Below are 25,942 nucleotides of genomic sequence, written 5' to 3' on the forward strand. Positions count from 1 at the left end.
GATGCCCCTCTTGCTTGCTGTCTTTCTTGATCAAAAATTAATCTGTCAGTTCCGGGAAACACAAGAAGTGGTAGACTCTGCATGACACAAAGTAGAAATTAAACTCCTTTTACCTATGGTTACCCTTAGGCACACCAGTGCCAGGTTCCTGGCTGCAGCCACCCAATTTCAGCCAGAAGGATGGACCATACTCTCAGCCAGACCACTGACAGTCTTGTCACTTGGGCATGCTTCGGGGAAACACCGCTTTGAATTCACTTAGGCTGCGATGGAAACAATGCAACTCACGAACAATTCCCCAAGCAAGCCTCAACTCCTAGACTGCTACACACTAAATGCAAGCACTGTCGTTTCTCCTTCAGCCACAGCTTTCAGAGAAAATGGCCATAGTTTCCCTATTTTGGGCTAAGCTCAGTGAAATGATATGCTCCAAGCACATCATTATATCATTCCCTGCAGAGGAAGCTCAGGTCTGCCAGTACTGCTGGGACCTGGACACTGAACACAGGCAATACCCATGGTGCATGCCAGAACCCTGATGGAAAGTCTGGTGCTGCTCGCTCTCATTGCACTTTGTGGATCATGAGATAATGGAAAATTTCAAGCTGGAAGGGACCTCAGGGGGTCTCCAGTCCAACCTCCAGCTGAAAGCAGGGTAAGCTGTGAAATCAGACCAGGTTGCTCAGTGGTTATACAATCACATCTTTAGAAGCCTCCAAGGATGGACACTGAGCAACCTAATCCAATGCTTGGCTTCCCCTCATGGTGAAAAAACATTATTCTGTCTGAACCTTTCTGGTTTCAGCTTGTGCATAGCCTCAGTCCTTTATGTGCTTACATTTGCTCCTGAGCTCAGTTATCTGTCTATAAAGTGGGTCCAACGATCATTCTCTGCCTCTAGGGAGCAGAGAGGTTGTAAGAATAAATTACTTAATATTAATCATTACTGTTAGATCTATTAAATGAGGGAGCTTACATATCAGAATGTCACAGGCCACCTATGTAGAAAAGGTACTTTAAGGTAAGTAATATGTGTCCTAAATAATGTGTACCTTTTAGTACATATATTTCACTGAGCTCTCAGTCTGGAACAATGTCTGCTGACCAGTTACGCAGATGCTACATGATCTACAGAGGGACTTAGAGGGGGGGAAATAAAATAGTTGGAATGAGACCAATAGTTCATGCAAGAAGAAACCTCCAGCTCTGGCTGTAAACTCAGAAGAAATGAAGTGGTGATATGATGTTCACTCCTTAAGATTCAAAGCACCGGTCTATGTTAATCTTGAGCATAATCCAATGTATGCATGGAACGGGTAATAACTAGAAGACAGAATTTGTCTCCTTTCCATACAAGCAATTTTTCTTTTCAATATATTGCTTCACAGTTTGTGAAAGGGCATCCCTCTCCAACAACACTGTCAGTTAAAAAATAATAAATTAAATTTTCTTCAAGGTCTCTGTTGGAGAACACTCAAAATTTCTATCTTCAGCAGAGCCTGTTAACAATGTGCTTAAATGCTCTCCTGAATTGGGGACATAATTTGATTACGTATTGCATGAGATCAAGCTGGTGGTTGATTTTAAAATGCTTCCTTAAAACATCCACAGATGTAGAATTATATAATAAAGCTATCTTAGATCATTTAATGAGGTTGCAAAAACATACTAATAGTAATTTGTCACTTGGAAGCTTGTGCTGTTGGACTTACGGCTACTAAGGCAGCTGCCTTAGCAGAGCCTGGGACAGGAAAAAACATCTTTACAAAAAAAATACAACCTTCTAAACATTTTACTTAAGAGCAATTTTGCTTTAATATAGAGCAAACAAAAACACAGTAGGATATGGTATACCATACAGGTTTTATTAGTAATCACTTGAGAGGACCTCTGTTACTCACTAGCATATTCAAACACTGGAAACACTAACAAAATGTTTGCATGACACAAAACACAACTGGGTATTCTGCTCCTGCGTCGGTCACTCAGCAAATGTCCGTGACAGTAGGCATGTGACATACATCAAAGGATCTCTCAATTGGCCACCTTAGTCCTAGGGGTTTTTTAGATAATTATGCCAGAGTAACATGACTTGCTCTTGCAATTTTGTGTCTCAGTTTTTTCCTGAAGAAATCTGTATTTAACAAATGCTCCATACAATTTATGGACATGGCCCAAAAAAGGGTAAAATATAAATACGTGCCCACGAGGGGGAGCTGTAAGTGCAGCTGGAGAGGCACAAATGGCACCACATCAATTTCTTGTGACGGCCCAATTTCCTCATGATTTCCACTCTCTCAGTTCAACTCCTCTAGCCAAAAAGAGATCCACGCTACAAAGAGAGCCCCGAGTTTATTACAGTTTATGTTCTCTGGATGGAAGAAGCATTGCTATGCATGCCCCAAAATTATGAATTCTGATTACTACCTCGGCTACTCAGCTGTAAGATAGTTTGCATGTGAGACCAAGAAGCAGTGACACACGTAAAAAGCCTACAGTCCAACCTCATTTTAGTCACATTCCACACAGGAGCTAGTGATAACATACAGTCAGGATATACATTCAGAGTGGCTCGAAAGCAGCCCAGCAGAAAAGGACCTGGGGGTGTTGGTGGACGGCCAGCTGAATATGAGCCAGCAGTGTGCCCAGGTGGCCAAGAAGGCCAACAGCATCCTAGCCTGTATCAGGAATAGTGTGGTGAGCCGGACTAGGGAAGTGATCATCCCCCTGTACTCGGCACTGGTGAGGCCCCACCTCGAGTACTGCGTTCAGTTTTGGGCCCCTCGCTACAAGAGGGACATTGAGGTGTTGGAGCATGTCCAGAGAAGGGCTACAAATCTGGTGAGGGGTCTGGAGGACAAACCTTATGAAGAACGACTGAGGGAGCTGGGGTTGTTTAGCTTGAGAAGAGGAGGCTGAGGGGAGACCTTATCACCCTCTACAACTACCTGAAAGGAGGTTGTAGAGAGATGGGGGCTGACCTCTTCTCCCTGGTGACAAGTGATAGGATGAGAGGAAATGGGTTCAAGTTACGTCAGGGGAGGTTTAGATTGGATATTAGGAAACATTTTTTCACTGAAAGGGTTATTAAACATTGGAATAGGCTGCCCAGGGAGGTGGTGGATTCACCATCCCTGGAGGTGTTTAAAAAAAGGGTAGATGGGGCACTTAGGGACATGGTTTAGAAGAGGCTTTTGTCAGGGTAGGTTAAAGGTTGGACTCGATGATCTTAAAGGTCCTTTCCAACCTCAGCAATTCTATGATTCTATGATTCTATAAAGACTGGGAAATGTCTAAATAGAGAATTTAAAAGTATATAGTATGAACAAGATATACAATGCTGCTACCAACAGATCTTGTATGCATGCTCTGTAGATGAATAAAGAAATCAATTTAAAAAGCACTCAAAGGTACACGATAGAAGATAATAACCAGTAAGATGATCTATGATAGAGTGTCAGCTTCTGTAGACTTGGGTTTGTGATGAATTGAAGCCTCCAGTACAGGTTTCGGTCACAAGGGAAGAGCGCTAAGCTGCTGCCTGGGGCGGTAAGTGCCAGCAGCAGCAGCGGCTGGGCTGCCTGACAGAAGGAACCTGCGTGACAAATTTGGCGGAGAACAGTGTTTGAGGAGTGAGTCAGCAACACCCGCTTGGTGGGAAAAGTAGATTTGGAGCACTCTTGTATTAACAACACTTAGGGGGTAAATTGCCAGTCCTGGAAGAGCAAGGAGAGAACAAGAGTCCTAAAGTACTCCTAGTGTCCAATATGAGAGCCAGACCCCATGAGAAAGAGTCAGCTGGCGTTTTGACATCATATTCTCCATATGCAGATGGTGACAGTAAGCACAGTATCCCAATTTTAACTTTCCAAACTTCTTTCCTCTACTTCATATAATCAATAAGAAATTAATAATGGAAAGTTCCAGCTACACTACACATCTCACCTCTTATTCTATGAGACAGAACAGCAACGCTTGCAGCAACGCAAGTGAGACAACTAAACATCCTTCAAAGTCACACATACACAAGTTCTTCCAAAATCATATTTGTAATGGAAGGGTCTCTTAATGAAAAGAATTCACAAAAGCCCAAGACAAAGCAAAGCAAAATGTAAAGTCATGGGCAAAATGTAAAGAAATACAATGCAATAGCAATTTAAGAGAGAAGGTCATGTTTCTACCATCTTAGATGGGCCTTTACCAACATGCACTTAGAATTGTCTCTGGAGATCGAATTTCTCTCTCTCTGATCGAATAACACTGACTATGAAGGATGCTTGTTTTCAAACAGAAAAGTAAGATATACCAAATTCATCCAACCCTCAGTGTGCAAGGTATTTGTGATGCTTGTCCGCACTGAGGATAAACACGGTCTGTGTTACTAAGAGTCTGAATTTTAAATGGCTGATGTCACATGGAAGTTACTCTCATCATGAACAACCAACATGATAGGCATTACAGGGAGCCAGACCCTTAATGCTAAGTGCTCACTATTTTCTGAAGAGCCAAATATTCAGCAGTTCAAAAAAAAAAAAACAAAACACACCACTGTTTTTGAATGGGTGAATATTATTTTAAATTTGCAGATACAATAGCTATAGCATAAGATTTGGTATGTCATTTGAAAGGTCTGTCATTTTTGTCATTAAATATTTTCAGAGAGGAGTTATTTCAAACACAATGTTCAATTTGAGAAACAATTTAAGTGTATCTTGAGAACAGGCAACTGCCTAGCGTTGAGCATTCTGTGGTTATGACTGTCTTTCTGCTTGTAGCATTCTGCAGCTTCCATTACTGCAGCACAGCATCTTAGCCTGATGCATGCAACTTCTTTGTACTTTTGAGAGACAGAAAAGTATTTTTAGCTCAAGCTCCATTAAGCAAGGCCTGCAACACAGAGGATTAGATTGGAACCACCAAATTTAGGGCTAAACCCAGACTAATACAGAACTTGAGTAAATAAGTCTGAAGAAATGATGCAGAAAGTCTGCACTAGCAGTTACCTATCCCCAGAGGAAGCAGGAATTCAGCATCTCCCTGTTTATCTCACAGGTTCCCCAGGCAATTTCACCTGCGCAGAGTTACTTTCAGCTGGGGAAAGAGGCAACTAGCTTTTACCTGAGCAACACTACTCTCCACTAACAGGGTAAAACAGCATTAAAATCTGCCAAAGCCCCTAGAGAGGCTCAATCAATTAGGTATGCTCAAAGTACTCCTTACTCGTCTCAGTAAGATTGAATTTAGCACAAGCCACAGTTACTATGGCCATTTTCATTTAAAAAAGTCAAACCTAAATCCTTCAACTTCCAGACTAGCACTCTCACATCTCACTGGTCACTAATTCAAGATATTACCATCTCTGCCTGAAAGAAAAAAAAAGGTACAGATTATAACTATCTCAACTACAGACCTAAAGTTGATTCATGCAGTGCAACAGCTTTGCATCTTTGCACATTTAGTAATAAGCCAGTCCAAAAGGAGGGAGAAAGTGCCGCTAGCAAGGCAAAACACCTCCACCTGCTCCACAAGAACTGCGAACTTCTGAACATGAGTTTTCCTCTACAGTCAGAGACTTTTGCTCTCTGCTGCTTCACCGTCCCCGATCTCAAGAGCTCCTGTGTGCAGCGTCAAAGATTCTGTAGTGAGGGCAACTCACCCAACCTTACCAGAGGCACTTGTTGAAACCCCAGTCTGTGTTCAGAAGTCCTCACCGACTTCGCTGGGAGTGCTGGAGGTATGATTTGGAGTTAGAGACCTACAGCACTCCAGAGAGAAAATACACTTCTTCTAAAACATGGCAGAAAGTTTTCCTTAATTTTTCCCCTACTGTTGAAATGCCAAGATCTCCAGGTACCTAAGGAAGCACTTAGTGAGACTGCCAGACATCTAACTCCAACTGAGATCCATAGAACTCAGAACCTTTACTCCAAAAATTTCACAGAGAATCTGTCTATATGTAAGTATTGAGGCCCTTAAAATCCCACTCTGCATCCCATTTCCCTCTCCTGTTCAAGGGAATTTTCCTTAATGACTTTAATGAGAATGGAATCAATTAGTTTTTAGTAATATAGCCAGTTATTTCACTGTCAGAGAAGCAATTTCTACAGATGGGTACAACTCACACTACAATAATATTTTGCTTTACTAAGCTGACCGTGTCAGTTCCATAGCTTTGGATACACAGAAATAGGTAAGGAAATTAATTTGGGGGGGGGGGGGGAAGAGTGCTTTCGGACCACACACAACACCTGCCAATGTCAGCTGGCACTTCTCCACAGGCCAAGGACAACAAACAAAGATTTACAGTTTCTGTTTTACTACCCAAAGTCATCTACCATGATGCAAGGTACTTCTATGCAAAAGATAGCACAAGAAGATTGCCTGGAAGTCATTAATTTTCATCATCTCCCTCTCTGAGAGGGAAACACTTCAAGCAATAGCTACTTTGCTTTCCACCAGGCAAATTAGTTTCACTTGTGATGTTTTTCAGATGTATAACCCATGAATTTTAAGCTGGTTGTAAAAGTCCACAGGAACTCAGTTTAGCATCTTCCATCTGTACTGATTTAAACACTCCTCTTGAACAGCAACAATAATAGTTTTGAAATGTCCTTTCCCTTGGCTCCCCTCCTTCCTCCTACTTATCTATATGGTCTCTAATCATTTTGATGACACAGGGATATTCCAGTACTTTAACGATAAAATTGAGCATGTCAATGTTTTGGATATGTAATTAGGGGAGAAAACACCTGACAGCAAACTCTGTGATTTTGTATGATTTAATATCAGAATGGAGTTTCACTTGTTAAAATGACGAATAAGCTTCACAGACTGCTACATAGTCCTGCTGTGAAAGAAAAACGGTTTCACCATAAATTAAGAGAAAACTAATTTTTTTTCTCTTTTATAAGGTGCATTAGTAACACGAATTAACAATAATTCTGAGAATTCTCTGAGAATGCCAAAATAAAGGATATTTCCCTCAGTGGAATTAAGATTTTAATACTTTGCCTTTGATCTGAATTACACAGTATTCTTTAAATCCAAGAGCACAAAATTCCAGACTTCCGTAAATAACCTGGAGCTTGCTAGCACAAATCTGTCAACTGACAAATCCCTCTTCATCTCCTCAAAGGCTTCATTTTTAAAGGTCATTAGATGGTCAGCTCACACACTAGCTTTACAGATCACGTAAATATAATAGACAAAGACATATAAAAATCTCCATTCCCCACTGCAAGTAGCAGTGCATCTTAGGAGCATATCAGCCCTGATGTAAATCAGAGAACCCACATGCAGGTTATAATAGCAAGATCCAAGCTTCCACTAGATGTAGCAGTGCAAAGCTGTATCTGCTGTGTAGGGAGAGAAGTCCTACTGATGTAAACAGTGGCTTAGGAAGGGCCAGTGGGGCCACCACACTAAAATACTCCTTTGAAATATAAAAAACCCACAACCCAACACTCAAAAACCTTGATTCCTGCATGAGTCTAAGTCACATTTTACCTGAACACAGGCTGAAATATGAATGATGCTTCCTGATGGATGCTCAAGGCATTGGAGATATCTCCATTTGAGAAGATCAACAACTTCAACTCCAGGTTAACTGCATGTCTAATTGTAAAGTTGTGCAGAAATGATGTACTAAATCAGAATGTTTGCTGAACAGAGCCAAGTGAAATCCTGATCAACCATTGATCCACAGTGTGCATACTTAAAAATCTGGCCTTCAAACAGAAGTGAATGCACTGTAGTATGGGGTATTGTAAAAAAAATTCCAGTTCTAGACAGCTTTGTCCTGAGGCAAAAATGGTGCCCTGCAGGGACTGCTGCTTGTGTGCTGCAAAACTCCATTCCACAGTCTCTATTTCCAAAAAGTGGATTACAAAGAAAAAAAGGATGTCAATTAAATGAAAAATTAATCCAAACACCCAAAGTAAGTACAAACCTCTAAATCTAGTCATACGTTTAGGCTAACTTTGAGAGAGAGGACAATTTCTGTAATACTGAAGTGCAACCATGTTTGTGTGGGTCATTTCACGTCAGCTGAGATGTCACTCCAGCCTGTCCTCAACGCTACATGGGAGGTTTACATTAATCAGCTTTTTCTGAAGTTTAAATTCTAGCATCACATCAATAGCCGTTACACAACATCAAGAAATACGAGCTGTGCTGATTTATGAAAGCCAACCTGGTCCTATTTTCAAATATCTGAATTAACAGATATTTTCCCCCATAAAATTATTTAGCATCATAAAGTTAAATGTTTCAGTACAAATAAATTCATCATGCTCTAAAAAGCCAGAGCTATTTTACAGCTAGCATTAAATTTTGGTAAGCTAAGGGGAGCAGGGGGAAAGAACAAAAAAAACCCAAACCAACAAAAAAAGAGGATTTTAGAGATTTTTGTCATCAGTAAATACCTCACAGCAGTATGATTTTTCCTCACAACTTTAATTATGTGTTTCTATCTTCATATATTGGAGACTGCATGTTTTCACAGAAGGGAGAAAACGCACACTTCTTTCCCGAGTTTCTTTCAAAGAAAATCAAATGATCTGAATTATTTTCTCATAAAACATAAACCATACAGCTCAACCGCCAGAAAAAATTTCTATTCTTGTTTTTTGTTATTTTGCAGCGGTAAAGCTGCCTGGCACTCCTAGCAGCATCTGAAGGAACACCCATGGAATTTAAGCCTTTTAAATTCTTCAAAAATCTTTCACCTAACAGAATTTCTCTCCAAAGCAAAAAGAAAAAAAAAAAAAAGGAGAGAAAATAAAAAAGTCAAACACGTGTCCAGTCAAAGCATGGATGTATTCACATATCAGACTTCAGGAAGAATCAAAACATAGTGTAACTCTGGTTAATCTCATAATTGCAAGAGGCTTTTATCCACGGCTGTTAAATAATACGATCCAAGTTGCCTCTCCAAGATTAAGTGTATAAAGTCACTGTGCAATGAAAATAGCAAGTCACGGAAGGGTATGCTACACCACGTACATAAAGAAGGGAAACATCATTTTTAGTAATAACCCTTAGAAAAGAATAACTGTTGTTTCCTTAAGACACAAATATATTTACTAGCAGAATATAAATGCATTCATTGGGAACATAATGACTGTAAACCTTTGAATTTACTCCTGTAAATGCCTAATCTGATAACACAATTTTAAAACAAGCAATCCATTTGTTTATCCCATATTAAAGATAAATTTTACAGGCCAAAAAGGAGGAAAGGTATTTTTGCAAAGGAAAAAAAGAAATAATCAGAGCAATGAACTGAATAATGTGAGGATAAGAAACAGATGCCTCATTGTCAAGCTACAGCACACTTACACTCACTTTGAATCAGAATTTATACTGTGGCAGCTAAGCAGGTGCAAATCTACCACTGGGAAAGCCAGGATCATCTTCATTCTCTATGGACAACAAGGCTTATTATTATAAAGATGCTTTTCATGTTCAGAGTCCAATCTAACTGGATAGTATTTATAGAAGGATAAAGGGATCTAGGTTCCCCACTAGTGTTCAAGTAATTTTTTGCACCCTGGGGAAAAAAAAAGAGAAAAAAGTATTTTTTGTGGAGTAAAGGAATATGGGGGGGCGGGAGGGGAATCACAAAGGCCAGTCACTGCTGCAGCCACAGCTAGAATTGAGGATTTCCTCGTCTCTGTGCCACGCTGAAACACTGGATCTGGGTCTCTTGTAATAAAGAGCTGTGTATAAGGTTATGATGCAGCCCCGTATATTTCATGTCAAGGCACAGAACTACTGATCGCAAACTTCAGCTACTACATTAAAATAGTCATTAAAACAACAGACAGATAGCCATCTGTAACTTACAAAAACAGAAACAAGATTTTGTAAATACTCCAAACAAGATGAAGAAAAAACTCTCTCCACTTAGTACAGTGACTGAACCTAGTTTTCTAAACAAAACAGATGGTAATCTGCTTTTTTATGATAATAATCAAGATGTCAGTTCGGGGTCATATCTGTAGGCAGTCCAGAATCACAAGATGTCACCCCCTACCAGAGCCTGAGCACAGCATGATGTCACAGGGCTAAGCACCTTAGCACAGAGGGGCACACAGCCAGGGTTGTCCAACAGAGCCATTTTCCACCCTACACGCTGGACACAGGAGGTCCTCAACTCTTCCACAAGCTACCAGATGTGCTGCCCCTCACAGCTGAAAACCCTTTGGAGAAGGACAGAATTGACCCACAGACCACAGCTGGGTCCCCGTCAAAAAGCTTCTGGCAGAGGTGCAATCTCTCCTCCTCAGAGCTGCACACCAGTGCCTTGACCTTAAGAGTCCAGTCACGAGTCAATATGGTAAGACCAAAATATTTCGAATCAGTCATCAGATGAAAGAATTTTACTTGTGAAGATGACAATTCATTAAGAAGCATATAGTATGTGCATCACTATTCCCATCCCTTCTGCAATCTCTTCCCAGAAGAATAGTAACGCTGGTGGCACTTGCATAGCATTCAACCCTGCATGGGCTGGAATAGGGGAGAAAACACCAAATTTTGAAAGTGTCCAACAAAACCAAAAGATTCTGCAAATAAGTTCATGCATTCCACCAAATCTGACCAATTTCAAAAGCCACTGAGCTTATAGAAACATAGTACTTTTTAAGACCCTAAAGTGCTCGTATGATCATGGCAACTGTCCTTTTTTCAAGGTAACATCTCCCCAAATATGCAAATTGGTCTTGTACCTACATCTATGGGTACAAACTGGTGAAACGGTTAAGTGTAGAGAATCTCACAAGTAGTTATTTATCAGAGACTTAATTATTCTTTAGCCAGCCTGCATTTTTTTCTTGAGTCCAGAGTGCAAAATGAATGCTGTGATTGTTTCATAAACAGTCATAAATACTCCTTTCAACATAAGCAATTTGTGCTAGTTTTGCTACCTCCATGATTACATGAAGAGTAATATTATTTCTACTGTCAAAACCCCATAACATATTAAAAAAAAATATCAAACTCTTGAGCCGGGTGGGACCAAACTCTGTGCTATACCAAAGATAACACTGAACTAAGTTGACTAGTTTCCCTTTACCAGTTTGTTGTCTTGCAGAGAAAGCAGCCCAGCTCCAAACTCTAATTACCTAAGTAGTACTTACTAAACTTAGTTGCCCTGAATATCCACAGATTAAAGCAGTTCTGGAGATGATCCCAGATAGTCTCTCCAACTAAGAACTCACCCATCAGGTGCTGTTACTAATCAATCCTGGACAACCAAATAACTATAGTAAATCCATACAGAATTAAAAAACATAATTCATTAACTTCAAATCTGACGTACTTGTTCTGGAGTCAAAAGTCAGTTACGGCCAAGACAAAGCCTCGCCACCCCTCAATCAAAGAAAAAAAACCCAAATATTCAAAAACCTTTGAGTCAGGCTCAAGCAGAGGTTTGCTCACACATGAGGAAATATTGCTGAACTCTTCCTTTCTTTCCTCTTTCAGCGCCTGCAAGCAACAAGAGGTGCTCATTTTATCCCTGGTATGGCAAAGGACTGTCAGTATTTTATACAGTCCCCCTCACACAGTGGTCCCAAAGAAACATTCCCCAGTGGTAGAACCATCACCACAGCAGAGACCTGCAACTTCTCTAGTCACAATTTTTCATCCCCATTCTCTGTGGATAGGAGCTGGCCCACAGATGGGCCAGCCAGACATCTCCTCACCCCCTTGTGGGAGCAACTGAAGAGATCTATATATTCCAAGTTTCCTCCATCAGTCCTTCTCCCTCTAAGTGGAGGAGAAGGAGAAATGGTAATTGCTTTGTAAGGTAGCATTCAGCTACCTGCTATAACTGGCTGCAAAGTGGTAACCACTTTACTTCCTAGGGGCAAGCTGGATACTTCATTTGGCAGCCTCTAGGTATCACAGTAAATCAAAAACATTAAGCATACCGAAGCAGTTCTGGGCATATCCTCGCTCCATTTATGCTAGTAACTAGTCTTGGTGCCCCATGTTAGGCTTTGTAAAAACTTACAGCAGGGGAAAAACCATCTCAACTCTGAAAAGTTACATTTCTCATGAAAAAAGCATAATAAAGGAGTCAAGTCATGATGGTGGGAGCAGCAACAGCTCCAGGCTCAATGAACTTAGTATGGCTACAAGTTGTGATTAAGGGGGGGAAAAAAACACAGCTTAGCAACTGATCCTCTCTGCAGACTTTGGGCAAGTCACTTTGTCTTTTTCTGTCTTCTTTTTCCTTTTCCTTGTCCATTTCCATTAGGTGCTCTTAAGGACTGTCGCTGCATCACACAACAAGGACTGAAAACACTATAGCTCTATAGTGACCCTCCTCTTCTCCCTCCACCAGCAAAGCCTCTGTGCACAACTGAAACAGGACTAATTAATATGCCAGCTTTGACTTCTTCCCTGTCTAGCCAGTCCTGGCTGGTCGATCTCCTGAGCGTGCCGTGAGGTTCAGAAAAGAATAATTATAGTATTCCAGATAGTTTCTCTCACATACTAATCTGGAAGGGGCTACATAAAAATAACAAGGAAACGCAAATGGACACTGGAAACTCATCTCAAAGTTTCAGTGCAGATAAAGGAAGCAGACAAAGGCTAGCAGCAACAGGGAAGAGGAAGGCCTGTGAAAGGCTTACGAAGGTAAGAAAAAGCCTTACAATTTTAGACAACAGCAGCCAAAGATCCTGCAGAGGGATTTAATGAAGCGTGACATAATCAAAGAATGCAACCTTTATGAAGGCATGAAAAGTATTTAAAGAGAGAAGATTCTCACCGAAGAACTAAACCAGAAACAGCATCTCACCGTCCAGCAACAAACCTGTAGGGCAGAACCTCAGCTGCTGAGAACTGTCACGGCTGCAATGACACGGTGGAGTTACAGCAGTGTACACCAACACTGATATGCTCCCAGAAGCCCTAAAGAACAAATGCCTCTCTCTTTGAGAGTTTATGTTTTGGGCTAGGAACTCACAAAATTCAAAGCACACGCTGATATTTCATCGACTTTAACCCTACCGTTCTCAGAGTTTAAATGTTGCCCACCATCTGTGAATATTTACACCTTGCTATTCAAAGGTTTAAATACCTGTGTGCAATAGGTCCAGTCATATTACCCTCAACCCACTGAACAAGTGAGTGCATCCTATGCAGGAGAAAAATAGTTCATCACATTTTGGCAATCTCTGAGAATAGTCCAACAAGCAAGAACGTATGGCAACTGAACAGGCAGAGTCTAAATTATCCTCTTGCTCGCTGGAAGGCGCAGTAATAGATATATACAATAAAATTTTGTAACTTCTGAAAAAAATAATTCAATTATGAAGGTTCTTAGAAATTTTAGCAAAACAAAGTTTAAATTCAATTTACTGTAATGAAATTGCACACTGTGCCTAAGTGTATTTTTAAATTGGTCATTTTGACTCTCAGAACAAACACTGAGATTCAGAGAGACAGAGTTGAGACTCAGGAGGGTCCAGTTTTGGTGAAGCTTTCTAAATTGCTTTATACTAGTGACACCATCTAGATATAAGCTCTGAGAAGGTTCTTTGTTGATACCCAATCCATGCTAAAAAAAAAAAAACACCCAAACTAAAACATAACTCAAAACGTGTATAATTGTGAATGCTTCCAGTTTTGTGTGCCAAACACAAAGCAACCCTTTTGTAACCTAAGTCCTTTTTAGAGACTCCCTTTGCTTTTCTTTCTAGATTCCTTGCCCAACCAAAACCAAACCTCTCACTGCAATTTGATTTTGCATACCTCTTATCACTTTCTCTGATTACTACTCCCCGGGGCCTGCCTCCTTGCCCTGCTACTCCCAGGATTCTCGCATGGTTCATTACCCAAATTCAGCCTCCCTCCACTCACATCTTTGTGCCCCTTTCACCTGTCCTCCAATGCCAGGCTCCATGACTGGATAATCTTTCTACCACCCAATTCCAAATCCCAACTTCCCCTATCCCTCTTGCAGCTTCTGGTGACCTTTTTCTACCTCCAGGTGCTTTTCAATCTACTTCCCTGCAGCCCAGTTCTGTGCTTGTCCAGTTTTGCCTGAATCCTCCACACTGGTTGTCCAAGTTATGGACTGATGAGACACCGAGAGCACAGAGATGAAATAATGAATGCAGAGCTTTAATATCTATCAAACAATCCAGCACCTCATGAAGACTCTGTCCTGAGCCGACTGCAAGAGTATGGATTAATGATTACAGATTGATTTATAATGCCATTTCAACCTGCTTCCTACAACAGTAAAGTGAGGTGTGGTAACAGTTATGCATGATACAAAGCAGCATTTTCTATCTCAACTACAGTACATGGTGACATGTCACAGACAATAAGGTAAAAAGCAAGGAGTGAGAGTGAAATTGCCATGGATAAGGATGGGTAAATTTAAACACAGATTTTACACCAACAGCACAATTTTCTGAGTGGAAAATGGAGGCGATTTCCACACAGAAAGGCCAATCTGCACGGTTATACCAGTGAAGAACAGACCTAAATACACATACATTATCCCACGTTAAGTGTGAGACAGTCAGTGATACCATGGAGATCTGCATGCCCAAGTCTCATTAACTTTGATTTTGAAATCCTCAATTCAGGATTTCAAAGATGTCCTGAGTGAAATGTAATTCATTTGGTTTCCGTACCAGATCACAGGAAAGCTCAGGCTGGATGGAGCCTCAGGAGGTCATATTAGACCAAATTTCTGTTCAAACATCATCTTTGCAGGAGAGCCTGTATCAGGACTGAGGTACCTGGATCTGATTCTTTGTTTTACCACATATTTCCTATTTGACCTCACGTCACCAATTTACACAGCTGCTGTCTGCCTGAGTTGTCTGCAGTCACAGAAATAGAGATGTTGCAGGATAACTACATTAATGTTTGAGAAATGCTTAGTTAATGTGTTTTGAAATATAGGCAGGCATCTAAATATTAGAGCTGGGCTAATACAGGAAACTTTAGATCTCAGTCTACCACTCCAGAGTATACAACCTGGCTGTTTTGTTCCCTTCAAAGAAAGCAAGGGCCTGTGTCCACAGATGTTAAATTTGGCTATGAGGCTGCTACTTTTTAGAAATACTGATTTTTATTTCCAGCCTGCTTCTTGATTTCAGACTTAGCTTGTAAAAGTCCTTATCCACAGTGTGCTTCAACTGGACCAAAACTAACTATAAATCTGAGTCATATGAAATAAAGATTATATCAAGTAACATTTTTATTAGGTTTAAGAATATACAGTAATATATTAAATAGTATATCTTTTTGTTTATTTGCCCTTGTTTATTACATCTCTACATGGCATTTTAGTCAGACACTTATTTACTGTGTGTTAAACTACTTCCTGCAATGTTGGCACCTAGACCTGGGGAAATGGATAAATTACCCTGGAGTTCGTTTTCTGTTCTCAGCTCTCCAGGGCACGACGCTAGCAGGTTGAGCCAAAGCACAGAGAAATGTTTGTCTCATTTCTTTCTACTATTTTGCATGCCATTATTAATACACTGCTAGAAAATGAACAGCTCAGAGAGAAGGCTGGTTATTTTTTAAATTCTAGCTTTGAACAAAGCACATTTCCTACACCAGTTCACAAAAAAATAAACAAAACACTTTTCCCAATTAACTTCAATGACATCTACCTGCCAACCCTTTTAATACACACATCAATAAGCTAGGCAAAGAGTGTCAGAACACTAGGTTGAACAACCTAAACCTAGGTGTGAATTCTGATTAGGAGGCCTTGGGAGCCACACAAGAAAAACTTGCCATTAAACGTTTGTCATTTGCCCTCAACTAGTCCGCTAAAAGTGGTTTTAAATTGTCACACGTCTCTCTCTCCCTGGAAACAGAAACCAGCCAAGTGAGATCACAATCAATAAAGTTTACCGCTCAGCATCTACAGGGATAAGAGTGAGTCCAGACACACCGGGGGGGAAGGAGGGCAGGGAACAACCCAAAACCAACCTGAAACAAATAAAACCCCACAAGCATATGACAAGTGGCTAAGAAATAAGCTAAATGCCAGCCAGTTAGTAAGTCTTTCCACTACATAAATTTGTGCATCTGTGCCTATATACACAGACATTCGCTGGACACTGCACCTATATGTTATGTGAATACCATATGCATGAAGCAACAAAGAAATTGTTTCTTACACCTTTCCTCAATTTTCATTTCCTCTTAGACCAACGCAAGAACAGGATATTTAAGGCTGGTAAATTTCCTCATCTTTGAGAGCATAAGACATTGGAGTAAAGAAACATTTTAAATCAAAATGTATGCACTATCAATAAATAGATCACACGACAACAGCTGCACGTTTTCTATGCATCGAGACAGACAGCAAGTCTGACTAAAAGGCCAAAAGGGAATATTCGCAAATAACACAGTTGTTGTCTGTATTACCTCAATGAGACCATGGTCTTCCTGTGCTAGGTACTGTACAAATGCATAGTAAGAGAACCTGCAGGTAATGCTGAGCTAATCAATTTAGACTGTTCATGAAACAAAGGGTTACAGTTGTTTATTATTATTATTATCACTGCCTTAAGAGTGGAGGTTTAAGGGACTTATCCCTGCTACAAAATAGAAGTTTGATCTAGGTAAGATCACAAGCACACTGTTTAAAAGAAATACATATTATCGCATTGTTTAAAGAGAATTTCCATCAGCACAAAACGACATATTCCACCAGCAACAAAAGTATGTTTAGATCAGTATTTATTACATGAAGTTCATTATCTTATACAACAAGGTGACTACAAGGATTAAGAAAAAAACGAATACGTCAATCCAGCATATTGAGAATGATGCATTTAACTAAGCACTGCATTTGTTAAATAAAATTTATGGAAATCAATGTTTACAATACTGTCTTTACTACAAATGTACAAGAAATAGCATTTTCTATCCTTTTGGAAAATTACTTTGAAGAGTCAGTCCTGTCTCCCCTAGTCAGTGAGAACACCGTCATCGATTTTTGTAGAAAAAGTATCAGGCTCTTGCACTCTCTGTGGTATGTTAACAAAACTGTGTAAGACTTTTGAAGTTTCTGTACAATGCATCACATCCTACATGAGTCCCCAAGGTTATAACTAATGGTGTAAAATATACACAGACTTAATGACTTTTGATCGTAACTGAGAACTCAGTTATACACATACTGCTGGGAAACACTTTATTTCACTGTAGAGGACTGATTCTCTCACTGCAAAAACAGAAAGCATTGCTAGAATGCAGCTTTTAATTCTAAAGTGAAAAGGCAGCATGTCTCAGAAAGAAATGCTAACCCCTGCCTTTCCCCCAGCCCACAATTCATCTTTACCCACCGATAACAATGAGAAGAGCACACTTGAACGAAATCCCCAGCTATTTAAAATCAATGTAGCTCATGAACGGTCCACAACTGTCAAACCACTGGACAGAAAACCCCACCGGTTCTTTCAGTTACAAGACACCTCACTGACTAGTGTGAGAAGACTAATGGAAATATATTCCAATACATTTCTAATTCACAGCAAGTAGTTTAAATATTCTCTGTACTGTATACAGGGATTACTTGAAAATATTCACAACTGAAAGGACTCCAGAACAGTTGCTTTAACAGCCTAACACGACCCAGTGGAGTCAGATGGTTAGAAACACCACACTATCCAGTCACCCCAGCTTGTAATTGCTCTGGAAACGTTACTCGGAGTTCTGGAGGACATGGAGTCATGGGAACATTTTGAAACAAGAGGTGAGCCATTGGAGCAGAGAAGCTATAAATCAGACTTGCTGGGCAGATGGCACTGCAAGCTAGCGAGCTGATGGCAGATGGAAGCGAGAGCTTGGATAAGGCAAAAAAAATTGGTTGCAAACTAATGAGGATCTGTTAAGATGCTAGAGACAACTACTTTCCCTTTCTGATCGCTCTGCTTTCAGTGAGGGTTGGATCAACCCCTCCTCCACAGACATTTACCCAGAGCTGTAAAGAAAAGGTAGTTTGGTTTCCCTCAAAGAGGGATACCCACTGCAGCCATCCAGAGCGTTACTCAATACAAAATAAACATAAGATTCACAATTCAAAAATCCCAGGCTCTCATGAAATTTTTGAAGTCCAGAGCCTTCTACATACCATCTATAAGCCCTCCAGCCTGGCTCCAGGACAACATAAAGACTTGTATCTTTTCATGGCTTCCAGCAAAAGGGGAAGTGTCAAGCCAGGAAGGATCTTTAATGGAAAAAATGCTACTCAACACATTAACTTTGGTGAGGATTTGGTCTTAGTCCAGACTAGAGCTGAGGTTGGCTCAGCGCTCACAAGTGCTCCACCTCCTTTCTGCAGCTGACCCACAGTTCCTTTGCTGCTGTTATGGGACAGATAGCAACTACCCTGCAGTCATAAGGAAGTACAGATAGTATCAGAAAAAATGTGTAGCACCTCTTAAGATATTCATGAATATCAGTCCTTCTAACCTCCAAATGTTAGAAAAACCTTTCTCCTCTAGTTTTTTATATATATATATACACACATACACACAGATTTTCCTTTCTTTTGCCAGAGACTCAGGGTTCTTTTAAAAAGCAGCATTGCCAAGACTTCAAAGTTTTTTCTGTTCTGACACAATGGCCCCAGAAGCATTACTAATGTTTCCAGAAGAACACAATCCAAGATTACCTACTTCAGTAAATGAGACAATCTCAGACAGTGCAGATTATGCGAGCTTCTAGTAGATACCAGCTTCTACAGGCTTTAAACATCACTTCTGGAAGCTTACGGAGTTTTTCTCCCAAGGTATGTGACCAAGGGTGAACCTTGCTTACCACTGTCTTACAAACTTCTGTGGCTGCAATTTCTGAAAACTGGGGATTTTTTTTTTTATTTGCATGTATGTAAGAAAAGGAAGTGAAGTGGTAAATAAACTAACTTTGTTGAAAGCCTTTGAGAAAAGGGAAGTAAAGCTGCAGACTTGTGTGGGAAGCTAATAAAGAGGGAGCACAGCAATAGCACTGCAATGACACAAAGGATTAACAGGCTCTCAGCAAGAACTTGCATTTCCCAAGGTATTATGAAGTTCTTGTACCCTAAACACACATAGAAAAATATCCACATAACATAAGAAAACTGCTATAATACCACGTACACACACATGCATTTGTAGGGTCCCCAGTGCTTAAGGCAGATACAGAAATGACATCAGTAAGAAAAAGTACTTCTCATAAAGGAGCTTACAGAGACCACTGTATTCATACAACATACATACATATTAACTATTTGTTCTAAAGATTAGAAAAAAAAAAAGAGACCAGAAATAAAGTCCAGTCATTTAAAGTGTTTGACAGCACATTCCTGAGATTTTCATTACATTGGGATAAGCTCATGACTGAAAACTTGCATATTCCATCTGAAAATCCACACTCTCTCACCAATTTTCTATGCAATCTCGATACAACTTTTCCTGGGACTACTTTCCTCAGATGTAGTCAGGCGTTTACACAAGCTACATTCCCATGGAGATGAGCTATTCTACTTGCTCCTTTTTGATAGGTTTTAGGTCACTGTACCTTCTTCTCATTACAGGGCAAATTTCAATCTCTGGCTACCAGACAAGAATGAAAAAAAAAACACACCAAAAACAAAACCAACAAACCAAACACCAAAAAAAGAAAAAACCCAAAAAGAAAAAATACCCTCCCAAAAAAAACCCCTAAGCCTACAGAAGTCATTACTGAGCAATATCAATCATGGGTTCTTACAGACCCATTCCTCTCCAACAAACATCAATTTGAGATATTTTCAGATGCTCCCTTCATTTGCAGCTATCTCACATCTTGCAGCATCTAAATCCCCCCTTCAGCTGCAGAAGATAGACTGAGATAAGCTGTACATAACTGCAGAACAACAGGAAGTGACTGAAAAATGTTACCATTGCAATCCTGTGACATATTTGATCTGTAAATCTGCGTTCTAACAGAAGAAACACCTTTAAAAAGAAAGGCTAATTCCAGCACTGTGACTAGAAATCATGAATTTAATGCAAGCCTCATCATACTTTTCTTAGAACCTCAGCATCCTGAGGCGTATTTGGGCCTCTCTTGTGGTTACAGAAAAAAGTGCATCTCAACGACCTGAATTTCAGAAAGCCCATCAAAATGACCTGATTGTATTTATTTATTACAATTGTTCTTAAACTAATCTTACAATTTTAGAGGAATGGAGGGAGCTGAGCTATTTATTCTAAACATCTGGAGAAGTCAAAACTGCTCCTAGTATTCCAATTTAACATAAACATATGTTTTCCCTTGGCAGTTTTATCACATCATTGCAAAAAACATTCTCATTCATATTAAATGGAAATCCCCATCAAGAACTTTGCTGGGCATCTTTCTGATCCAGCTTTCTATGATATTGCGGCCTTTGTTTGCTTGGCTCCAAGTGTGCTGACAAGTATGTGTCCAGACATGACCACATTGATGCATCCACATATGTGGAGAAAAATTAAAAAGGAGTGGGAAAGAACAGTATTTTCTGACTAATCATCAAGAATAATTCCATGTTTACAAGGTCACTTTTGTCTTCTTTCTTGTTTATGAACAACTTTGACAGACAAATCAACAGCATCATAAGGTTACAGATGCAGACAACAACTAACCCATAAAGTTCCTAACAGAAGCACAGAGAAGCTCTTGGACATCAAGATGATACAGTTAATGCTTTTGGACCCACATACTTTGTGCGATGTTCTTCCACTCCTCTCAGAAGTGCACAAATACCATAGTGATCTTCAGTCTATACAATAGGTGCCTCTGCATTATAACAAATGGGTAACTGAGGCGGGGAGAAGTAAGTACTGCTCCAAACTCTTCTAGTGCCTGGGGCTGACAGTACCCAAGAACTCATGCTGTCACTGTTTGCAAGAAGGCACAGACTCTGCTGTCATAAAAGAGTTGATCAAAGAGTCATATTTTTAAAAAATAAAAAAAATCTGAACTTCAAATTAATTTGGCTAGTGCCACTGGCAAAATGTCTCGTCTCCCACACACCGTAAACCACAGAGAGGCAAGGAGAGAGAGAAAGGAAATACACACTAGAAAGACAGATGGGAAGATGAAAGCATTGTGGACTAACACTGATGTTAAAATGCGTCATCTACCCCTGCCCTCAATCAATTATTATCGCCTGGCCAAGACAGATATCCTGAAGTAAAGTGGATTCCAGGGTTTCCATATTACTTACCTCATCATCCCCCTCCACACAATATAAATTCCTACTCTAAATACATAGTTTATCATTAAACTAGCAAAACATGATTAAACTTATAATGGTAACAAACACATTGAATACACTGTGCTCAGATGGTATCTCAAACACTGCATGTTTAGCCACCTAGAGTTTCAAAAACAGTACACCTCTCATTACCAGTGCAGTATAAACAGCATCAGCTAGACAGCGATAATCATCAAAAGAAACAAAATTAGAGAAATCAAATTGTCAGCACAAGTTTCATAATGACCGCAAAACTTTCTTATACCTGAACATTAACTTTTGCCTTTGATAGATAAATTCATGGTATTATATAGCACAATAAACCTTATTTCTACTCAGAACAGTCCTGCTCTTTTTCAGGTTTGACGCTTTTATGGTTCCCCTAACATATCACTGCATGATAGTTCTGTACTGCATGCATAGGTCATGACAGCACCACGCAATACATCTCAAGAGCTCATAAGACATTGCAAAGTTTTCCTGTCTTACCTGGATCTGTACAATTCTTTTCTTCATGTGTCCCATTAGGTGATGCCATCAACCTTCTATTCCTCCATATTTCTGACAAAACGCGTCTGTCTCCAACAGTTGATTCTTGGCCTATATTAAATAGAAAAACGTTATGCCCACTGTCACTAATCTTTTCCTGCATTGTCTTAACTGGGCTTAGCTCAACACTTAGCAGTTCCTACAGATGAAACCAGCCCAGCTATGCTGACATGAGCAACAATCACACTTCCATTTAGTCATTTGCACTTGCACATATTACATTACTGATTTCTTAAAAAATAGAAATGCTTATGGTCATGTTCCAGTCACATTTTGGTTTATTCTGAGTCCAGGGGCTGATCTTTTCAGTGTTTGGTATACTTGATAATATTAATCCCTGCATAACTTGTCAAAGAAAATGGAAAATAACTGCACTGTGAATCCCCACAAATCTTAAGAAAAACAAACTTCTTTAGAAGTCAATGGCGCTTTTGCCTAAACTCGTATTCCAGAAGCGTTCTCAAGGGAACTTGCTGAATAGAGTACAGAAGGAGCACTTGTTATGATGCAGGGTATGCTATTATAATAATTAAACAAAGAATAGAACCTCTTAATTAAATCACTTCCATCTGAACCTTATCCATTTCAAATGAACATTATTATAATAAAAAAAATTCTCCGACGGCTGATCTTAGACTTTATATTCAGTCATCATGTAATGCTTGCACTTTGTTACAGCGACTCTTGCAAAAAGAAAAAAAAAAGTCTAGCTTGGAAGTTAGTTTGGCTAGAGTATTTGTTAAAATATTCTGACGCCACAATTATAACAGATGGTCAGTGTTTATGGATACAATATACTGTAAATTAGCCAGCTGAAAAAAAAAATACCTGATGCAGCATACCATCAAAAATTAGGTTATGAGGGATTTAGTTGATAACCCAGGAGATTAAACTTTCATTAGTCATGACATTTTTCATGTAAATCTAAAAAAGTTCTGGAAAACTGTCATCTGCAACAAAATAACCCCCTCAAACTACGTAAACTTAACTATACCCCAACTACATGCTTTCACAAACCAGTAAGTTTATGAAAATAAATAGGAGAGAAAAAAAAAGGAATAGGCATGACAAACAGCAGTTCTAAATAAAGAAAGCAACAGTATACTCCAAAACCACAATTAAAAAAAATTTGAAAGTTCAAAGATGAGCAATATGCTAATACGGTCTAAGACACTGAATTCTTATATGGATGCATAGTTGCCATCCTAGCTATATCTCAAACGAGCCAGACAATAATTTGACCACAAAAGCCTTAGAAAGCATGACAAGTTCCACCGGATCTTTTCTTCCCTAAAGCACACACTTTAACTGCATCTTTAATTTAAGCAGATGACCCATCCTAATTCTGCTAAAATCTCATTTTCTTACATTAAACATGGACCTAAGATCTGGGCTTAGTTTGATTTTGTTCTTAAACCCTCAACGACTGTTGGCAGTCCTACCTAGAGACCCGTGTGCTGTCCCAGCAACCTTAGACTTCGTATCTGAGGGATGCAAAGCGAATTGCAGGAAGAGGGCCTGAAGCTGCACACTTATAGCCCAAACTGTGCCAGCAGGCAGGAAAAGAAAACAAACAACCGAAGGGGAGTGATGTAGTTAATTATAAATGCATCGGTTTACCAACACGGCACTTGCACAAAGAATGCAACATACTCTCTCTATAAAACATGAGATTAGCACTGTTCCTTGCTTAAAATACAGAATTTTCTGCCGTATCCGCACTAGTTTAGGGGGGACTGTAGGGAAAAGATGGCGAAAAGAAGCAGTTGTAGGTGATGGAGGTTTACAACCCAAGGATAAAAACGAAAGGCGGCCCGAAGTTGCAGAGGGGACCACAAGCGGCTGGAGAGGGTTCAGCTCTGATGCCGCGGCGGAGGGGAAACTACTTCAGGGCCGTTCGCAGGCCGGCAGCTGCCCCGATTCCCGACCCGACGCCCTCCGAGAGGCACGGCGGGCCGTCACCCCGGCGGGCTCGGTGCTGGGCAGCCCCTGGCCACCAGTCGCCCAGCGACGCCGCTGCCTCCTTCCCGCGGGGCTGCGGCCATGCACCTGCCCGGCGCGGGGGGTTTCTCCTCAGGAACCCGCGCTGTTCCCCCCGCCTCGCCCGCCCGCCGGGGTACTTCCACCGAGAAACTCAAAACGGGAACAGCTTGAGCCCGCCAACCCCCAGGGCGGCAGCCCCCCGGGGACCGCTCCAGCCGCCCCGCCGGGGTCCGCCAGTCCCGCCGGCACAGCCACTCACCCAGTCTGGAGAGCAGGCTGGACATGCACCAGACGAAGAAGAGGATGGCGCAGATGAAGCCCAGCTGCTGCAGCAGCATCTCCCGCCTCTTGCGAACTTTCCTCAGCATCAGCAGCATGGTCTTCGGGGGAGCGAGCGGCGTCTCGTCCGGCTCCATCGGAGCGAGCGCGGGCGCCGAGGGGTCGGTGGGAAAGACGGGATCACTCCCGGCGGCTTCCCGCAGACGGCTCCATGTCGGGCGGGCTGCAGCGCGGAGAGAAGCCGATGCCCAGAGCCTCAGGTCGGCGGCGGCGGAGCAGAGGGGCAGGTGGAGGCGGGCGGGGGCGCGGGGAAGACGGCGGCGGCGGCAGACCGGGGGCGGGAGGAGGGGGGCTGAGACGTCGCTCTCAGGGGCCGGGCCGAGCCCCGCGCCCCACACGCACCATGGCCGGCGGCGTAGGAAGCGGAGCGGCGGCGCCCGGCGCTCCTCTGGCAGCAGCCTCCCCACAGCGTACCGGGAGCTGTGGGTCAGCAGCGAGGGACGGCGGCATCCATGCGGCTCGCCGCCCGCCCGCCCCAGCCAAGTTTAAAGTTTATCCCTTTCCTTCCTCCCTCCTTTCCTCCCTACCGCCTCCGCCAGACGATGGCGGCAGGTGGGCGAAACAGCCGCCGCGGGAGTATCTGGCCTGGGGGCTATTAGCGCGGCGCCGAGCGGCCAGTCAGCCCCGGCGGGCGGCCCAGCCCGGCCCCCTTCTCCCCGCCCCTCTCCCACAACTTTCTGGGTGCTCCTCCGGCACCCATGGCAACGCGCATGTACCCTCGCCTCCCCCGCCTCTTTGGGGGGGGGGGGGGGGGGGGGCGGAATTAACTGGCTAAATTAATCCTTTCCCCTAAACGGCACAGGAATTACCCGGTGTTGGTGTTGCGTTTCGTGGGGCTATCGGTGCGTGGAGGGGAACAGGCTGTGGGCAGGGCCGGCGCCACCTGATGCGCGGGAGCTGTTGGGGAGATGGCGGGCAGGGCAGGGTCGGCGGTACCTGAGGTGCAGGAGCCGTTGGGCAGATGGCGGGCAGGGCCCTCAAGGGCAAGAGCGTCCATTGGAACGGGGCTGAGGGGGGAGGGCGCTGGGATGCCTCGGTGAGAGGCCAGCCGGGTGTTGATGGCACCTGGGTTCTTCCACCTGTCTCTAGAGGATGCACTTCAGATGGACTTCCATGGGGGGAAATGGCACTTCAAACTAAAATTTGGTATTTATGCTAAGTGATTTCTGTTAGCCATTGAGAACAGCTCTGGGAACTTTCTACAATAACACAGGCATCGGTTCTGTGTTCCTTCCAGGTATCCAGAAATGCAGTGTGTGTCAGGGAGCACGTGTAGACGACATGGGATTGACTCATCCGATTTTCTTTTCAATGCAGCATTTGGTTTACAATGGAAGGCCTTTCAGGTGATTCCCCCTGAATCTCTCTCCTTGTACTTCAGAACATATAACACTTCATATCTGGCATTGTTTCTGATGCTGTCATAATTATAATACAAATATCCTAGCCTACAAAAGCAAATCTTGGCAAATAAAATATCACTAATCTTCTGTGTTTTCCCATCTTCATGCAAATGTGGGTTTTTTCTCATGTTTATGAACGATATCCGCCATATTGAGATGCGGCTGCGCAGTGCTCAGGGTGCCCTGGTACACACGGCATGTGAAACCACTCTAGATTTGTGCTGAAGGTTGCCCAGTTGTCTCAGGTGCAAGAGGGGTTAGTCAAACTGGAGAACCAAAGAGAACCAGTTGTGTTAACCTCCTTGCTTGCTTGCTTGCATGCACATAGCTACAGAAATTTCTGTGCCTTAACTGTTCAGGCTCCGGCAGCGCCTAGGCTCTGATGGGCCTTTGACTTTCGGATTTA

General features: G+C 41.8%; 1 protein-coding gene across 2 annotated transcripts in view; it reads right to left on the minus strand.

Moving 5' to 3' along the window:
- The window catches only part of SLC24A4 (solute carrier family 24 member 4), a 94,732-nt gene extending 70,522 nt beyond the window's left edge, over positions 1-24,210 (minus strand). For both annotated transcript variants that reach the window (XM_074584177.1, XM_074584178.1), the window contains exons 1-2: positions 24,054-24,210; positions 21,752-21,862 (exon numbers count right to left, since the gene is read on the minus strand). In XM_074584177.1, coding sequence (XP_074440278.1) covers positions 21,752-21,862; positions 24,054-24,210 — 268 coding nt within the window. The remainder of the gene's footprint in view (positions 1-21,751; positions 21,863-24,053) is intronic.
- Positions 24,211-25,942: the final 1,732 nt, after the last annotated feature.

The sequence above is a fragment of the Larus michahellis genome, chromosome 4, assembly GCF_964199755.1.
Source record: "Larus michahellis chromosome 4, bLarMic1.1, whole genome shotgun sequence".
Lineage (NCBI taxonomy): Eukaryota > Metazoa > Chordata > Aves > Charadriiformes > Laridae > Larus > Larus michahellis.